The 19,782-nt window shown below is 37.8% G+C and overlaps 1 protein-coding gene across 1 annotated transcript in view; it reads left to right on the top strand.

Annotated features, from left to right (window-relative positions):
* The window catches only part of efna5b (ephrin-A5b), a 138,707-nt gene that overhangs the window by 110,149 nt on the left and 8,776 nt on the right, over positions 1 to 19,782 (top strand). The window contains exons 3-4 of the mRNA XM_012869957.3: positions 17,212 to 17,277; positions 17,642 to 17,722. Coding sequence (XP_012725411.2) covers positions 17,212 to 17,277; positions 17,642 to 17,722 — 147 coding nt within the window. The remainder of the gene's footprint in view (positions 1 to 17,211; positions 17,278 to 17,641; positions 17,723 to 19,782) is intronic.

Raw genomic sequence — 19,782 nt, 5'->3', positions numbered from 1 at the left:
ACACTTATTTGAAGGAACAAACTTTATTAAAAATGATCGCTATTGTTATTCTTATTGTTGTTACATTTAGCAAACAGATATAATTTTGTAGCTCTGTTAAACTGGAAACATTTAATCTGAATCAATATCAGAGGGTGCAATCATGTGTTTCTAACTGTACATATACTGTACATACATATATATATATATATATATATATATATATATATATATATATATATATATATATATATATATATATATATGTATATATATATATATATGTATGTATATATATGTGTGTGTGTGTGTGTGTGGACTGACCCTTATTTCTTATGATGGAATTAAATTCATATGTTGATTAAAAAATATCTTATCAATGTTACTACAATCAGTCAATTGCGCTGCACTTGCTAAAAATAGAAAATGCATTCACACTCAGATTTCTTATCAGCTAGCGTAAGGCGTGTGTAATTACAGAGCAGTAGAGCCTTTATTCAAAACCACTGGCGATGTTCACCATCAGAACATTAATCTTTTTTTCGTCTATATTAACTTTCTGGAGCCAAATGACTGGGGGGTCTGAGGACGGGGGGAAAACAACTCTGCCCTCCCTGACATGACTGATTAGCTTTTTTGTTTGTTGATGAAAATTAAGATGTCAAAACATATTCCTGCGGTGAAAATGCCCACTAATGGTGTTTTTGCCCTACGACTATATTATGGGTCGAGGGTTTATTTGTTGCATCTTAGACTGAATTAGGAAGAAAAGGACGGGGTTTTGCTGTTATCTGCTGCGACCACAGAAACAGTTTAATCAAGGAGTGCAGGACACAGGGAATTCACACAAATTGAGGTCATAATTCTTCATTTTTTTGTTCATGTCAGCTTCTCGTCTCTGCCTGAGGCAGCTAATTGGAGACAATAAGTTAGACAGAATTGGATAGAAGCCTGGATTTCTTGTAGACAACACAGTTTTCCCATTAGGTCAATACAAAAGGGAGAGACTAAACAGAAAAGTACAATAAGGCGGTAATATTTGACAGAATTAGGGAGATCCACAGACAAGAGTAATCTAACGCTGGTTCCACATGCAAGCAATTCAGCAAAACGCAGCATTAGCTGTGGGTGAGTTACAGCTCTGAAGTGTCGGTCTGTATCGGAGACAGATGGGACAGTGTGAGAACTTGGGTCAGAGTTCACAGTGCATTCTCGGTTTAAGTGAAATCCGCCTCGCAGAATGCTGACGGGCGCACATTTTTCTAATACGGCCAGAATCCACAAGATTGTATTTGAGCGATTTTAATCTGAAAAGGGCAGAAATCCAATATCAGTGGCAGCTCACTGCGAGAGATGAGTGAGAGGAGTTATGGCGTCTTTAGGCATATAAGATTTGTGGAAAGCAGGAAACGACTTGCTGTGATCCTCCAGTGGCAGATTGCCAGCTGAAAGCATGTTTTCTCACTGACTGATTCACCTGCCCGCATGGACAGGAGGTGCTTCTGGAACAATCAATAACACCCCTGTGTACCCATGAAGTCCCAGGGATAGTCTGAGGCCGATACCAAATGATCTCCTTCTAAACGCTCATCAAAACCCAGAGGGCGGTGATGAATCTGCCCACCTTAGATTATGAAAATGGAGGAAAAAAACATTCAGTGAGGTTTAAATCACTCCGGGGATGACTGTGGGCCGATATCCACGTCGAGGATTCTGATGGTACGGTAACCTTGAGTAAAAATATCACAGTTTCATGGTATTTAAATTAAAACTTAAAAATAAAATGTATAACATTAATTAATTGTTTTTATTTAAGACAAAAAAGCAGCATATAATTGCTTTTATATTTATAAAATTCAATCATTGTTAGTTAGATTAAAGTTACATTTGACACTTTTTTTACATTGATTAAATATATTTTGTAGTAGTTTTCAAATAAACAGGCTCCTTGTGGAGTACATTATACTATTACAATATATCTTATACTGTTACACTAAAGGCCTTCTGTGCATCATTGTTCAGCACTAAGAGTATAACAACCTAATAACAATTGCGTAATTATTTATCTTATATGGTAAGATGGTGAGCATGCAGTTTTCTCCCTAAATAAAGTCCAGAAAAAAAAAAACTTCTTGATATACCTGTGCAAATTCTCAGTTATCCGGGTCATCGCAACAGCAAACATGATTAAATTGGAAGCAACCAGTGTTTTACTTGGTTTTTCTGCAAGCTTTTTGCCACCTCTCCAGGAATCCTTGTTAATTCTGGAGGCTCGTATTTGAGCAACGTGCAGTTGGAGCTATGCTGACCCACGCGTCACTGTCCTGGGTCGTTAGAGGCTATTCCTTGGTGAGATTTGGGGCAAGATTCAACAGTCCACTTTCACCTCAAGAAAAAAGGACACGATTAAAGACAATGACGTCCATATGTTGGACAGAGAGAACACATGGTTTGAAAGAGGGGTGGAAAAAAAAAATTTTTCAACAGAGAAAAGCCAACACTGAACAGAGGGTTAGGTTTGTACTTTCAACTCCCCGGTGTTTACAGCTCGGTCCTCCAACACATTCCAGAGAGATTGCGCCAGCAGTCTCATTATGATTCAGGTGACCAAGTATTTGTTTGAATTCATCATAATTCACAAGACTCCTGGATAGGTGTTGAAATGTTTTCAGAAAAACTGAGCAAAAGTCCTGTTGCCTCCAATTTAAGCCTGTTTGCTGTGCTTGGCATGATAGTCAGAAATGTGGAACACCTTGGAAATATCTTGCTAATATTCATATAGTATGAGATCCCATAATTAAAAAAAAAATATTGGTAGCATCCAATAAAGTAGACATCATGCATTGCTGGTTCCAATTTACCCATTTTCTTTCCAATACTAGTAATATACTGTTCTAAAGAAATTCTTTAACAGCTGAAAAAGTTTATCTGGGCACAAACATATTTTGTTTATCAGACTGTAATTTACAATAAAGTAAAATGTCTATTTTGTAAGCCCGATGTCCGGTACATGACAAAAGTTATAAAGTTATATATATATATATATATATATATATATATATATATATATATATATATATATATATATATATATATATATATATATATATATATATATATATATAAACTGGAGTTTATATATATATATAAACTGGAGTTTATATCTAAGTTAATGAATATGATGCTTGTGACAGTGCACATTACTGTGTCAGGAAAAAAGGAAATGTATATACTAAATGTAGTCAGAGCAGGGCTGAGTTTGTTCAGGGTGATAAAGATGCTAAAGTAGAAGCTGATGAAGCTAAGGATTTCACAGCTGACAGAACTCAAGGACAAAATTAAGTAAAATGTCAGACCTGCAAACTTTAAAATAACCTTTTTTTTTTGGTGTTGGATCCGTGTTTTTGTATTCCTTACTTGCAGTGAAAGAAACACGCATGCAGTACACAGATTGTTGTAATGAGGTTCTCATATCATTGAATTCATTAATGGCTCCAGTTCCCTTTTTTTCCAGTGCTATTTGCAATATTCCTGAAATGGTAGTTTTTAAAATATAAAGTTCCATATTGATTCATTTGGATGTGTCCATGGGCCACATGAAACTTACTCTCAGGTCACTCTAGGCTTTTTCTGCCATCTTATTAAAATGATTTTAAACCATAAGAAAGGTATGGTGTAAAATTTGTCACGTTGTGAAACTGCAACCTTTTATCAATCTTGGAATGTGTTGTTGCCGCAAACCAGTTCATGCCTGTTGTTGAACAAATGCTCAAGGAAGCCCTCATCTTAATACCTTTTTCATAAGCTCGTATTCAGCTTTTGCAAGAAAACTCGAATGTATTCGTCAAAACAGAGACCAGGGCTGTTGTTGTTCATAAATTCTAAAATGTTCTCTGCCCCTTGAAGCAGCTCTCGAGGGAAGAAAGAGGTAGCGGATGGAGCAGGGAGCAGCAGAAGGAAAATGGCATTAATGGACAAATGAAATAGAGGCAAGGGGGGGTGGTGGTGTATGCAGCCCTGTGTTTTGTTGGAGGTCTGGGAGGCTTGCTAATAATGATAAAGAGTCTGAGCTGCTCCATTTGCGGTCCGAGGGAACCTGCATATGGACACCATCATAACTCAGGCCTTTCATCCGTTCAGATGAAAAATCTACCCTGTCATCAGCACTCAGAGATGATCTGACTACACGGACACACTGAGATGGGCACACATGGACTCCTTTTTATTGTACGTACATAAGCAGAGACATAGTGAGTACACATGTGTGCGCTGCCTGGAAAGCCTTGTTGTATTCCTAATAGATGGATAGACTCTCCATCACCCTTGTCGCCCATGGTTACTACACCATTACTTGTCCTGTGTATTCATCCCATCTCTCTTTGAATTTTTGGAAGCCTTTTTTTTTTCTTTTACTGTAAAAACTATAAATATAACTGAACTCAACACAGTTTGACGTCAAGCTGAAGCATAGATTTGAAGAGTATGAAGGCAGGGCATTTTTAATAATAAATCTGGATTGTTGCCTTTTACGGTTAGAAATCCAGCCTTGCTGATAACATTCGATATACTGGGAAACTATGGCAATAAAGTAATGGGTAGGTTAAACCAACACAAAGAGTAATTTGAATATCTTAAGTCTTAATTTGTGCATAAAACAGAGCTTGTGAAGGTGGAGAAAAATCCACAGGCATCAAACAGGAGCTCTAAAAGTCTAAACTGGTTTCGTACAGTTTGCGTGGAAAGCAGCAGGCGACTGTTAATTGTGAATCAACAGCGACAAAGTGACTATCAGGGACTTTCGAAAGCTCTCAAATGTTATTGATTGAGGAATTGTTTCCACAATACCCAGCGCTTTTACAAAACAGCATGGCGTTCCCATCAGAGGCCATCATGGGTTTCTGAGAAAGAATCGTGACTACAGATTTCCAAAGCTGGATCCTCCTTGGCTATTTTGCTTTAAAACTTCACATAACTTTGCCCCTTTTAACTTTTTCCCATTTTGCCTCATTATAACCACATACTTCTATTCATTTTGGGGGATTTTATGTACTAGATACACTCAAAGTAGCACATCCTTGTGATGGGAAAACAAAAGGGAAATATGGTTTTCAAACCCCTTTACCAAGACATGTCTGAAAAGTTTGTCATGCGTTTATATTCAGCCCCTTTACTCTGATACCTCTTAATAAGATTAGTGCCCCAAACCGCCTTTAGTAGTTAATTCAGTAGTAGTAGTATTTAACTCTGGAGGACCTGCAGAGTTCCACAACTTAAGTGGAAACAAATGTTTTTAAAGTTGTGAATTCCACAAATATGGTCTTTAGGGAAGAAAGGCAATAAGATAGAACAGCAAAATTGTGTAGGAAGACTTTCTGGTCAGAACAGACCAAATCTGAACATTTGGCCTACAAAAAGAGGATTGTGCATTGTGCATTCAAAACCGCTACATGTGTCAGAAAACTAAACATACCCACCATGGAAAATCACGGTAGCAGCATCGTGCTTTGGGGATTATTTTCTTCAGCAGAGGCAGAGAAGTTCATCAGAGTTAAAGGGAAGATGGATGGATGGAGCGAAATACAGAGCAATACTGAAAAATAACCTGTTAGAGGATACTAAAGACGTGGGACTGCAGTCTAGGTAAATTTTTTACAGGACAGCTACTTTAAGTATATAGCCAGAGCTAAAATAGTGTACAAAGCTGCTGGAGACATACTCCAAAAGACTTGCTGCTATAATTGCAGGAAATGACAGCTCTACAAAGCATTGACTTCAGAGGGCTGAATATGGACAGCTACCCACCGAGGCAACAGAACTGAACCACCATGGAGCCCACATGCCACAGTGTCAGACCAAATTGCCATCACTGAAACTTTAACAAAATAACTGTGAAATAATTATGTGGTGTTATTCCTCTTTCTTACACCTTAATATCACAACAATTTTCATCAGTGTTTATGCATATTGTGTTAATATATTAACAACTATATATTAGTTGTTAATATATAGTTGTTAATATATATAAAGGAGCTATAAATAATACTGACACCTTGTGGCTCAGATCTGTTGAGGCCAAGGTTCCTCTAACCTTGATATGATTTCTACTCTAACAACTCATCTTTTACTTTAGCAAAAATGTAAAAAAAATCATTGCAGACATATTACCACAAAGCTGAGGTGAGGATGTTTCAATTCCATGATTGGGTCAAGCTCACAGCTCTTTAAGTAACTGTTGATTCTGAAGATTTAATTTTACCATTAAAGATTTGCATAAGCTTTATTTTTTAGTCACTAACGTTTAATATGTTAGACTTTTTTCCTATTATTTTTTTTCTGCGGGAGCATAGTTTTTCTCATTTCTTGAGTGGATATTTAGTCGTACTTTTTGAAACGCTCAAATGAGCAATAAAGCTTTATTTACCTAAAAAAGCCAAGCCATCCCACATAATTATTAACAAAGGAGCACATTTACTGTAATTTGAGTGTATGGATAAGAGTGGGATGATGACTTCAAAAGTCCTCAGGCTTTCAATCACTTGCTTTTTAACTTAAGAACGGCAAGACAAAGAGACATTTCTAACAGTCCCATTATGCAGTCTTTGAGAAAATTATGATACTGGAACAACTGTGGCATGAAAGCAAAAATTAAGAAACGCTATCTCCACACTGCTGCTCTTATGTACAGTATAATAGTGTGAGGAAAGCAGTGCAATTATTGTATAATAAGCCATTATCAAATGCAGCTCTGTTCCCCTTCTCAGCTCGGCTGTAATCACTGTCTTTCTCACTGCCTGTGACCTTTTCACCCTATTGTAAGACAGAAGAAATTAGTTGGTTCTTCTTTTCTATCAGAGATTGTAAAATACAAGGATAGAGCAAAAGGTCTACAGTTTTATAAACATGTAGGATATACAATCTCTTTTTACTTAGATCAATGTTAGTGTTTTTTGAAAGTTGTTTTAATTTAGTAGATCAATACATTATTATAATCCCAATTATACAGTACTTATGTAAACTGTGACATAGTTGAACTAATTATTTCTGTTACTTTGGATGATTCTGGCTTATGAAAATAATTTTCATACAGAAATGTCAGCCTTAATTGTAGTGTGGGCTCTCTAATACTTGATCAAAGCTCTTTTTATATGAATTATTGCAGGGATTCCCAAAATGTGGTGCGCGAGCTGCCGCTAGGGGGTGCGTGAGATGAGAAATGTAATAGCGGTCTGACAGTGTTTTTCCCCACACCATAAAGACGTGTAAATAAACATTTCCTTTGTAAAAAAATTAAAATCAAAAACTGTAAATTTAATCAATAATGTATTCACACGATAATGTATGTATTTAGAGAAGAAGTCTTCTTCTACGCTTCTTTTGAAGATTAAATATAGAGATAGTTTTCTTCTATGCATTGTGCTGTATATGCGCGCCTAGCTTGTTGCTTCTATTTCATTCATTCTCACAAATATGCTCAATTGGCTGAAATCAGGGAAACTGTCATGCAGGTGAGACATCTAAGGTCAAAGTTAGTGATAAAGGAGGAGAGGAACCAAGAGAGAGAGAGAGGAATCAAAGGCAACAGGTGAGAGAATTACAGAGAAGAAAATCAGAAAATGTCTCTATCTCTCTCCTCACTTCATGTCGTTTATGTCAGTAGAGGGAAGATTTACAAGATTAAATTGAGTGACTCTTTCTCTCTCTTGATCGTGCAGCACCTACAAACAGCGCTGCCCATGGTGCCATAACTGAACCGGCTATATGCACTGATGTGCATGTCATGGCCACACCGCTGCTGCTGGTGGGACAATTGGTGGAAGACGCAGTTTCTTGAATATGCTCATGCACAGAGCTGTAATACTTTTCATTGGATAATATGATTCAGACAGGTGCAGTTCTTTTTAAAGATGCAGTTTTAGCACGTATTCAGACTGGAACAGGGAAACCGGCAGTGGCGGTGGGGCTGCGGGGAGCTGAGTTGCCGTTGGTGTGTTTATAATGGGCAAATAAAATAACCTTTTATTTATTCGGTTAATAACAGCTTTATTGAGGCTGGTGCTTTGTTGTTGTTACTCTGTGCCCCTCTACCAAAGTGCTCTCACTCTCTTCTCATTGAACACAAATCAAATTAAACTTCGTTGTGTTTGTATTTTGCGGCATACATTGTGAGACAGACTTAGATTTAGAAGCTGGCACAGGAACTAAATAAAGTGAGAACACACACAGGTAGATCATCAGAGTTTAGTCCGTGAATCCACCTGGATGATCTCTGCTTCAGAGATGTTTCAAGTTGTCTGTGGAGGTTTGACCGATCTGAGTGTCTTTTTCTTTCCCTGGCTCCAGGCTGAGCCACCAATGGATTTTTTTTATGTGTTCTGGTCATTTGAGCATGATTAAACATAGTGTCTTTAATATGGCTATACAAATGCTTGTTGCATTTTTTTTCTGAGGATTGGGGGCTGGGTCAACCCGGTTGTGGGTTGACGCTCTGCTGATGTCTTCAGGAAGCCCAGATTGCTTTTGTGGCGTTCTTCATCCCAGAATTACTGGATCCGGTGTCCCCCAACTTCCTCCACAGATTCCCTATGGGGTTTAGGTCAGGTGAATTTGCTGACCCATCAATGTGACACGATGGTCATTAAACCAGTTATAGATACCTTTGGCAGTGTGCTAGGGTGTCAAATCCTGGTGGATGCTCTAACTTTGGACTTGACAAAACAAATTGAATCAACATCAGCAGATGACATGGCTGAGCAACTTGGATCCTGTGCATCTCCCCTCTTCCACCATATTCTGGGATATTGAATTCCTAAAGAGATTCAAAGGTTACTTTCGGAGGACTTTAAATCATTGAGCAACAGTCCAGTTTTTCTTTTCCTTAGCCAAGGTAAGATGCTTCTGGCATTTTTTTCTGACTTACTAGCAGTCTGACAATTAGTTGTAACACACGGCCTGTGGATGTTTGTGTGTGGATACTCCTGGAGCACTGACCCCAGCTGCAGTCCACAACCTGTGAATTTCCCCCAAACTCGTGACAGGCTTTGCTTCACAAAGCATTTGCCTCTTCCTTTTTCTATGCACTTTTTCCTTCCACCTAACTTTTCATTAATATGTTTAAATACAGAAAGCTGTGAAAAGCCAGCTTCTTTAGTAATGACATTATGTGCCCTACTCTCCCTCTGGAGGTTGTCCGTGACTGTCATCTTAAAAACTATAAAGTTGGCCATGGTCATCACATGGCCATGACATAAAATGTGTACGTATACAAATACATTTTTATTAGTTTTACATAAAAATTTTTTTTTTGAGAAACTGCAATTTTGGTTTTCATTGGCTATAAGGCGTCATGGTCAGAATTACCTGAAATAAATACTTGAAATAATGTGAAAAATCAAATTGTATGTGATGAATCTATAAGTGAGTTTCACTTTTGAATTTGAGTAAATAAAAATAAATAAAAAAAACATCTTCCTTATTTGTCGAAATCCACCTGTAAAATATTGTAACTCTATAAAACAATAGCTTGAACTTGTTGAAAGTTGGGTCACGGTTGAAATCCGGTTCCTCCCTCAAAGCAAAGAAAAAGTGTCCACAGGCTGCACAAATGGAAATGTGTGGTGAAGATGGTATAAAGTTCCAGAGAAGAAACGCTGTGTGTATTTACTGTAGAGTTTTTGGACACGGTCCTCTGTTTGCTCAGAGGTTTGGACCTAAATTTTAACTTGGTTTGTTCGGTGTAATCCACATGAGTAAATCCTGGTAAATAAAAGACAAGGCCAGCGGGCTGTTTCTTTTGTGAGCTGAAAGGATCAGCTTACCCAGAATGCAGTGGTACTGGACACAACATTGTTTCGTATTCAGTTAAACCGGTTCCCTCCATTGCCTAAGAAGGGATACAAGGATTAGAACACCATAATTAGGGCCATCTGACCATCAGGCTCGTGTTATAAAACAGGCATTCTAATATGATGCTGTTAATGCTACATTTTCCCATGACAAGCATCTAACTCTCTGTAAGGCTGATCAAAAACTTAGACAATAAATGCAAAAACAGTTTCTCCATTAGAACTGAGCAGATTGGCAGACATGTTTCAATAGGTTGTTTGAGGAGGACACATTAAGACGCATTTCATTTAAATTTTTTGTATTTTTCCTCTGCCCTTTCCATCATTTTGTACAGGTTTGTATGGGTAAGTTTTGTATAACAGATAAGAGCTGAAAATATTCATACCAAAAGAGAAGATGTTGTCCTCATAAGCCCCCGGGGTGTTTCTTTAAGGCTTTTTTTTTTCTCTGTGTTGTTTATTTGAACTCGAAAAGAAAAAAGCACACACACACTCTCTTGTAACGGCAAGTTTCTGAAATGGATGAGGTATCAAGTACGTGATCCAATTTCTAAGGAGGCAAAGAATTGTTCATCTAGATATATCATGTGCCGCTGACTTAAAATTAATGTCACTTAACAAGGTAGAAAATTCAGCCTCAGCTACGTTGTTGTCATAGCTGTCCGCACACATCCGTGATGATACATTTAATCTGCCAGCCACATTTTAAAGCCCGAAATAATTTCATTAAAATACAAACTCTGTAGAAGGATTCACTTTATAGGTCACTTTTTTTTCCGTCTGTATCAACAAGAGTTTAAGTGACTATTTGAAAAAGAACAGCAAGTTTATCAATCTCAGATCTGGAATCAGTGATTGAAAAGTTCTGCTTTGATCCTTATAAATCAGAAGCATGAAAGTGTGGATGAATATGGATTTAGGATATTTTATGTTTGTCAAATGATGTCCTCTTCTTTTCCTTTTTTCACTCATCATCTCTGGCAAATTTGTTTAAGAATGTGTGCATGCATGGTCTGAAGAATGTCATGTGCTTTTTTCCCTTTGAATAATGCTCATTTATGAGCAGGAAAAAATGTCTGGACGGCTTTTAGATGCAAAAATCAAAGCTCTTGTGCTTTTTAGGGGCTGAACCGGAGCCGGTATCTTCATTCCATGTGATGTATGGTGTTCTGCTACCAGTTATATTAGTTTAGTCGTATGATACATGGTAAGGCATCTGAACAGGGTGTTTTATATTGAAAATTGACTAGATTGTCAATGATGATCCTGTCTTGCTGAATGTATGACTTGCACAATCTTGGCACTATGTCTCCTGAGCCATGCATAAAAAAGTCTAAAAGCTACTCTAAGTGACTGTTTTCTGAACGCAGCAAACCCCATCTTTGATTTTTAATTCTTAACACGCAAGCCTCGATTTGTGTCTGGCGTGGGATTTTTCCGTTACAAGAGACAGCAAATGTGTTTTCTGCATGAAATTTCAGTTGCAATAAAGCTTGGCTTGGACTGTGATTGAAACAATCCTCTGCCTAAGCTGCACTGAGCCCACCTGTTTGTTCTCCCGTAATTGGATTCTGCTTCATTCCATTTGCCTTAATGCTGATGCATAATGCAGTGGGCCGAAGGAAGCAGCCACTACTAATCAGTGGACAAGGCATGGAGGAGTAGCCAGACCCCCCAGCCCCTTACGCATCCGCCTATCAGTTTGGGACATCTTATATGCCATTTGTCCTTCAAAGCAACCACTTGTCTATGCTGTGGCCAGAAATGTTAAGGTTGTGGAGTCTGAAGGTAGACCGAACTGCAGGTGCTTTAGTTGATACCTAAAAGAACAATAATCTGTCGCTCCATAACCTGCTGTTCTAAAATACACAGGTACCATTGTTAATGTTCTCTGCTTCGATGGATGTAGAGTGAAATATAACAAAATAGAGAAACGGCATTTAAATCCTTTCGTCAAGCTTTAGTGCTGTGAGCTTACGCTCATGCCTCTCAAAAGTGGGACCAGAGGCGTCATACCACTGTGCGTGTTCGAGAGCAATAGTCGTCAAACAGAGTTTTACTATTGTAAAAGAAAGACTTGCTAAAACGTTTGTCGGCTTATATCTGCACAACGGCTATTCTAATATTAAAGCAATGTCTGAATCAGTTCCCCTTTAAATTGCTTTTTACACCTTTTCTGCTGCCTCTGTTTTCATTTTTAAGGGTCTCACTCACACTGAATATATATATATATATATATATATATATATATATATATATATATATATATATATATATATATATATATATATATAAATATTCTGCTGTGTTTGTCGCAAACCAATCACCTACAGATGAAAACCTTAGTTACTGGTCACCACGGATTCAATCCACTCTGATCAGTTCTCTTTAGTGTTGCACCGATACCGAAACCAGTATCGGCCAGGGCGCCGATATCGCGCTAAAATGGTGGTATCTGTATCGGCAAGTACCAACAAATAGGTCACAGATACCATTTTGATGTTTGTATGTCACTTGAACGCAGGCTTCTCTCTCCCGACACTCACTAGTTCTACTGGATTCACTTTGTATTAGTCTTTTTCCTGCTTTAATAAGGTAGCAGATTGACAAAGCCATGATATCAATTATTTTACATCCAAGTAGTATGCTTTTCTTCATATATACACACACACAAATTTCAAAGTAATGGTATTGGTATGGTATCGGTATCGGCCGATACTGCACAGCCAGGTATCGGGTATCGGTATCGGGGCCAAAAAAGGGCATCGGCGCAACACTAGTTCTCTTTGTGGTTTTATTTCTTACGTTGAATTCAGAGCGTCATAGCTAAATCTATAAACATCACAACTGCTTCAGCATGCCGCTAACCATGGGAGGGACTCCCACATGCTCTCTGCCTATTGTCATCACACCCATACTTCTCTCAGGATCAGCAGCTTTTGCTAAGTGGCTGGTGTCGATGGCTGTGACTCAACTCGGCCCACAATGATGATGAAGATTCAACATGTGGAGATGGTGTGTTCGTGTGTATGTGTGTTTGTGTGTGCACGTTAGGCACCTTATGGGCTCTCAATGAAAAGAGGAGAGGAAAGAAGTGGAGCACCACGAAGAGTGACATAAATTGCGTAGGTGCTGGTGTGTGTGACTCACTGGGTGAGCGACGGTCGCCAAGGTTCATTAGCGTGTCATCAGCTGCCTCCGCGCGAAATAATAAGGACCACTTTCCCTCTGTCCCTTCTGCCATCTCCTCGCCTCCCCTCTCACATCTGTTGAAGACGAATCGAGGCGTAACAAACAGCTTCTGATTTCAGGGGACCTTAGTTGTGCGTCGACACGTCATGAAGAGAGAGATAACAGCTGATGAAGTGCCAAAATGAAAATGACGACAGCAAGGTCATGAAGTTCACGGGGCGGAGAGGGAGCTGGGTGAGCCGCCCAGAAGGCAGATAGCAGTGCAGTGGATTTAATGAGATAAAGGTAGTTTGATGTGCAGCCTTTGTGCCGCTAAAACTAAGGAACTCCCTCTTCTCTGACCTTTTCTGTAATCAATGATTTTGTTATTGCAAACGCTTAATTGTTGCAGAAAATATTTTTTTCCGAAAATCTCACCACAAAACTGAAGGTTAAACGATCGACTCTGATGAAAAATATCAAATATTTTGTTAGGAAGATGATCAGCAATACAAAGCAAGCAGGCATGGACCTCAGATATACGTTGATGGTGTTATTCAGCTCAGTAAATTCTCAGTTTTGGCTGATTCTTAAAAAAATCTTTTTTTCTTTCCAAGCAGAACAAATTTTCCCTAAAATAGCATGGCATCTGAAAAGTATCCATTGCATAAGCATTATGGTTAGTGCATCGGTGTTGGCATCCTTTTAACAAAATTTGCAAATCGAATAAACACCTTCTGATGCTAAATTGGATCAGCTGAAAGGACACACTGCTGTGAGGCATCCTCCATCTGATGCAATTATCCTACAGCAAGCTGGTTTGATATTGTTTAAAGCCTCAACAGCTCTAATGTGCAGAGTTTGCGTTCCTTTTTCAAAAAGTATCTTACGAATGAATTCACTGGAAGTAGTTTGTAAAAGCTGGGAATCTCCTAGCTTCTTTTCTCTGTTCAAGATGAAGATTTTGAACTTTATCAGTGCTCACCACTGCTAGGACTGATATTCAAATGTGGAGAAACAGACATTTGAGTGCTGGTCTAAGCAGGTATGTGCCAATATTTGTGTATGTAAATCAAATAGGATAAAGGAAAACTGTTGTCTGCTTTGAAAAATAAATATGGTGTCTTGCGAAATGACTTATACCATAAACATTCATATTTTCATTTGTGAAGCAATTTCAAATCCATGTATTATCTACCCTCCATACATTACATAGCTTTGTTTGATTATACAAAATGATTTTAATAAATTTAAAATATTTGCACAACCCCAAACCCACTAAGGCATGGCTGTCCATCTACACTGACAGGCTAGGCAGGGGAAGTTTTAATGACCGAAGTAGCCACGAGGTCCATGGTAAGTTTGAAGGAGCTGCAGAGATCCATAGCTCATGTGGGCGAATCTGTTGACAGGAGAACTATTAGTCATCCAGTCCACAGATCTGGGCTCCATAGCAAGCAAGATACTCGTTGTTGAATAAAAGCTGTGTAGAGGATGCAAATGGGGAAAAAGGTGCTCTGGGCAGATCAGACTACAATTTAACTTTTTGCATACATGGAAAATGCATAGAAAATTAACACTGAACATCATGCTGAACACAAATATGGAAAGATTTGAGAATTAATGTTCAGATATACTCTCCATTCAGTCTTACTGAGCCTGAAATATTGTATTTTCCAACAAAAAATGAGCAAGGCTGGTAAAGAAATACGCCAAATGATTTGCTGCTTGGATTTCAGCAACATAAGATTTTACAAAGTATTGATTCAGGGAGGCTGAATACAAATGTTATTTCCCTTCCATTTTCCAGTTATACGCTGCTCTGTGTTGCTCTGTCATATAAATAACCACTAAAATTCATTGACATTTGTGGTTCATATGTAACAATAAGTTCAAAGGTGGGAATATTTTTTTTTCAGGGCACTCCGTGACTACAGCAATAAAACAGGATTTTTTGTTGTCTGGAAAAATAAAAGTGAAATAAAATGCCAGACAAAAAGCTCCCGGGAGAAAACTTAAGATATTTCTAAATTGCAGCAGTTAGGGACGTCTGGTGAGAAAATGAAGTTGCAGCTGAAGGAGACAATGGAACTAAGACGTAACAGATAACATCAATGCATCACAACGTTGCCAAGACCCGACACTTTTCTCAATTTGATAGGAGGTGCTGACCCAAGAAAATATCCTATAATTTTAAGATGGCGTACACTGCAGGCAGTCACCCACCATGTTCGGAACTGACATATGTTTGACCCCTGTCCTGGTCTGCAGGAGACAGCACCTGCTGCCTCGCCACAACACTATTAGTGGTCAACCACTCATACTTTCTCACATGTTTAAGACATGAGATATTTTTAGTGGATTTAATACAACTCCTATGGTGACTGACGCTCAGGGAGATTCACACTCCATGGACCCAGCAGGAAGGGATCAATTTCCTGACATCAACCACAAACCATCCACACGTGCAGCACATGCATCCTCCCTGAGTTACTCAAAACATGTTGAGGTTCCTATGGAAGGAAAAACATCAGTGTATTTTGCCTTGCAGTATTCAACCTTTTCACATTGTGCCACTTTACAGCCACCAATTTCTATGAGCCTTCTCAGGATATTATGTAATAAACCTAAATAAAGTTTAGCATAATTGGGAAGTGAAAGGAAACTCATACCTTACATGGCTTTTAATATTTTTGTGCAAATCTGAAAAGTGTGCCACACATCTGTTTTCAGCCCCCTTAACTTATATACCTCTATAAGAAATTGTGTGTAACTAAATGCCTTGAGAAGTTACCTTCGAAGAAGTAATCCATCTGTTTTATGAAGTTTGTTAGAAAACAAAAAACACGAGGAGTACAAATAAACCCAACAGACAGGTTGAGAAAAGTTTAGAGCAGAGTGGGGTTATGAAACTATAATCCAACTTTGAGAATATGTGACGCAAATGCAAATCTAAAAAAAAAAGCGACCATCCACTTAACATGATAGACTGGGCAAGGAGATAATTAATCAGAGAAACAGTCAAGAGGCCAGTGGTGACTAAAGGAGATGCAGAGACTCTGTATACTGGACAGCTGTCAATCATGCAACCCGTACATCTGGACTTTTTCTGCAAGAAGGAAGCTGGGATTGAAGAGGAAACGTGTACGGATTTCCACAAGCCTTGTAGGGAACACACAGCAAACATGTGGAAGAAGCGACTGCGGGCAGATAAGACTAAAACAAAAATTAGCTTGAATTCAAAAGCTATATGTGGTGGAAATGAAACCAACCTTGGACGTCACCCTGAAAACATCGTTCCCACTTTAGTGCACAGTAGCGGAACCCTCATTCTGTAGGGATGCCCATCTTCAGCAGAGGCAGGAAAGCTGTTGTTTCGATAGGGAAATGGACTGAGCTAAATAGGGGGAAATACAAACAAATCCTGGAATAAAACCTGTAATGGGGAAAAATTTAAAATCTCATTTTTAGATATGCAAAACTGGTAGAGATATACCCCTAAAGACTTGCAATTGTAATTGCTGTGAGAGGTGGTTCTACAAAGTGTTGACACAGGGGAGCTAGATGCATGTGCACACCACACTTTTAAGATTTCCAGTTGCCATTTTGAAAAAGACATCTATCTTTACTCGCTGCTTTACAATTATGTACTAGTTTTGTTTTGGCTTTTACATGCAATCACACTCAAATGCAAAAACAAATTATGTTGCTGTAGCTTAACAAAATGTTAAAAACTCTGACAGGTCTGAATCTTTGTGCATTAAAAAGGTTGTAAACTGCTCTTCCTTTTTTCCGTTTTTGAACTTGCTCATACTTTGTAAATATCCTGAACTTTCATGAGCTTCTTCCAGACGAGTAATCTAAAATAGAGAAGTTTAGCTTCAGGAAAAGCTCTCTACCATTTCCTGCAGAGGGTTTCCTGCACATCTGTAAATACTTTCAAGCTATAACTCCACAAAAACCCATGACTAACCCCATTTAATCCCATTACCAGCCCACATTAACTGCTTTAAAAAGTTAATGTTTCCTGAATCACACTATATCAGTGCTAACTGCTGTGTGTTAGATCAGATATGTATAACCAGCCGTTTTTAATACAGCATATCTTCAATTGAATGGAATGTATCTAGAAAAGCTGCTGTATAGGCTGTTCAGTACACATGCTGTTAAGGTAGAAATATTAACCATGTTTACCTGCCTTTGTTCTAATTTTTTTCAGCCTCCACTGTGGCTCCAAACGGGAAGAAAACATGCCTGAAGCTTAAAGTTTTCGTCCGACCATCAAGTAAGTGTTTGCATGAAACACAGGGCTTTTTTACAAAGCTTCCCGAGGTACACTTTGGATCAAAGAGCCAAACAAATTAGGGCTTAAATATATGATTTCCTCACTCCCTTGTTGTACTATTTAGTCGTTAGCCAAAATGCTCCTTTCATTTATCGCAGACCCGCCTTCCGAGAAAATTCTTTTATGCTTTTAAAATCATGGAAAAGATGCTAGATTATCAGACAAACTGAATTCCTCTGAATGTTGCCATTAGCTTTGTTGCTTTGAGTGTTTGGGCTAAAGTGGAGGTGGGGGGTAAAAATGTCACTAACATAATTGTTGCATACCTGTAATGATTTCTCATTCTCCCTATTTTCTGTTATAGACAGCTGTGTGAAAACTATAAGCACACATGACCGTGTTTTTGGTGTAGATGATGAGAGAGTAGACAGTACGTTACCAAGAGGTTAGTATGGCTTCTGCTTCTCTAGTCTTATTTACTGTGACTTCTTGCATGTGTCTCTTGTTTATTACCCCTTTCTTTTGCTCTACACCGCATGTTTACTGTGCTTATCCATTTTCCACATAATTGCTAAAGGTTTCTCCACAAAGGATTTGTTTTCAGATTGCAAACTAGAAATACAGCAAAAAACCTATTTTTTTGTGTGAAATATAGACAGTCCTTTAAGTTTGCTCAATCTGTTTTACAGGACGCTAGCAAAGAATTTGCCTAAAGAATTATTATTTAACACTGGTTTTCATTAAGGTTTCTGATTTTTCTTAAGGCAGTACCAGTTTATCTCTTCATCAAGGGACAAAAGTGCCAAAAGACCTCTTTTTTTTCTGCGTACACCACATTTAAAATATAATTGGAGAGAAATACATTTAATAGATAAACCTATGCAGAATTATTTAAATGTGCCAGTAATGTAATAAATTAAATTATTAATTTTGAAATTCATGATTCGAAATTTGATGCTAAAATATTTTTTAGTATTTGTTTATTGTTAAAATTAATTATAAAATTATGTGAAATATGTCTATGGCCAGTGAAAAGTACCAAAGAGTTTATATAGCCCTTTGCAACATCCAAAATGTGACCAAAGTGTTATATTACGAAAATTAAACCGAAAGGAACAAAAACAGGCAGACTCAAAGAATTTAATAAACTAAAAGCATATAAAATATGAGACATATAAACAGCTCGGTTGTGTGTGTGTGTGTGTGTATCAGAGGTGGAGGTTTTATTTAATAGACATACCATCATAGAAATAATGGTATATAATTTTAAAATAAAATGACTTAAATTATGAATTTTATGTTTTATAATTTACATAGTTATGGGTACATTTATATAATATACATAGTTTTTAATGACATGTATTTATTACCAATGTTACTTTAGACATGGCCTCTGTAAATATTTACCAAATAATTTATCTGTTTGCATTCTGGCACTTAATACCTTTTAGAACTATCTAGCTTTTTTATCTCCATGTCGTAGATCTGTGCCAAGTCATTCGGGCACGAGTAAAAAAGATCCAAAGAGAAACTTTAAAAACATTTAGAAAGCCTCATGAAGGGTTTACAAAGACCACTTTCAGAGATTACATAGAAAAACAGTTCTGTCCATTGTGTGCTGACAAATACTCACATAATATGGTCATTGTATTTAATGTGAACTATGGCTACGTTCACACTGCAGGTCTTGTATTTCCGATTTTTTGCTGAAATCTTATTTTTTTTGAGGTGGCCGTTCATATTACTATTAAATGTGACCGTCATCATACTGCTGTCTGAACGGTTCAAAAACGCAGAGGGGCCCACATGCACACATATTAGTATCTATCCATGCGGGAAACATACCATATTAATATCACATATGGAAGTGGCACAAATCGGATTTTTTAGGGGTGAAAAGATTGGAACTTACACTGCCATGAAAAACACAGATCACAACCTAATAAGGTAATTCATTATAAAAATGACGTTTATTTTGGCCTAATGTTAGAAACAGGGCAGTGTCGTCCAACTACTCTGTCCTCCTGACAGAGATGGATAAAGATCTGTGTACATGAAGGGGTGGAGTGATATTACACACTTGGGAAGAATATTTAGTTTGCCACTAAACATTTTTTAAATAATGGACATCTGAAATAGCAGTGCGCATGCCCAACACACTCTCAGTAGATGCCTCACAGATAGCTGTGGGGCACAAATCCTGTGGCCCCAAGTCAGGATCGTCCAATCAAAATACTTGAATTGCACACATTACGCTTACGTTCTTCTGGAGAGTATGCAACCATCTAGGCAAGGCAAATTACTTTGTATACCACATTTCAGTACAAGGACAATGGAAAGTGCTTTACATGATTAAAACATTGGAAAACAAAAACAGAATAAAAGCAAGTAAAAAAAACTGTTGGAATAAATGTAGGAACATTTTTAACAAAATACAATATAGGAAAATGTAAACTAAAAGCAAATAATAATCTAGTGTTGGTTGTCATTGATCAAACATTGATC

This window comes from Fundulus heteroclitus, chromosome 12 (genome assembly GCF_011125445.2).
Source record: "Fundulus heteroclitus isolate FHET01 chromosome 12, MU-UCD_Fhet_4.1, whole genome shotgun sequence".
Classification (NCBI taxonomy): domain Eukaryota; kingdom Metazoa; phylum Chordata; class Actinopteri; order Cyprinodontiformes; family Fundulidae; genus Fundulus; species Fundulus heteroclitus.
Note: the sequence above shows the minus strand (reverse complement) of the source record. Positions and strands in the feature narration are given on the sequence as shown.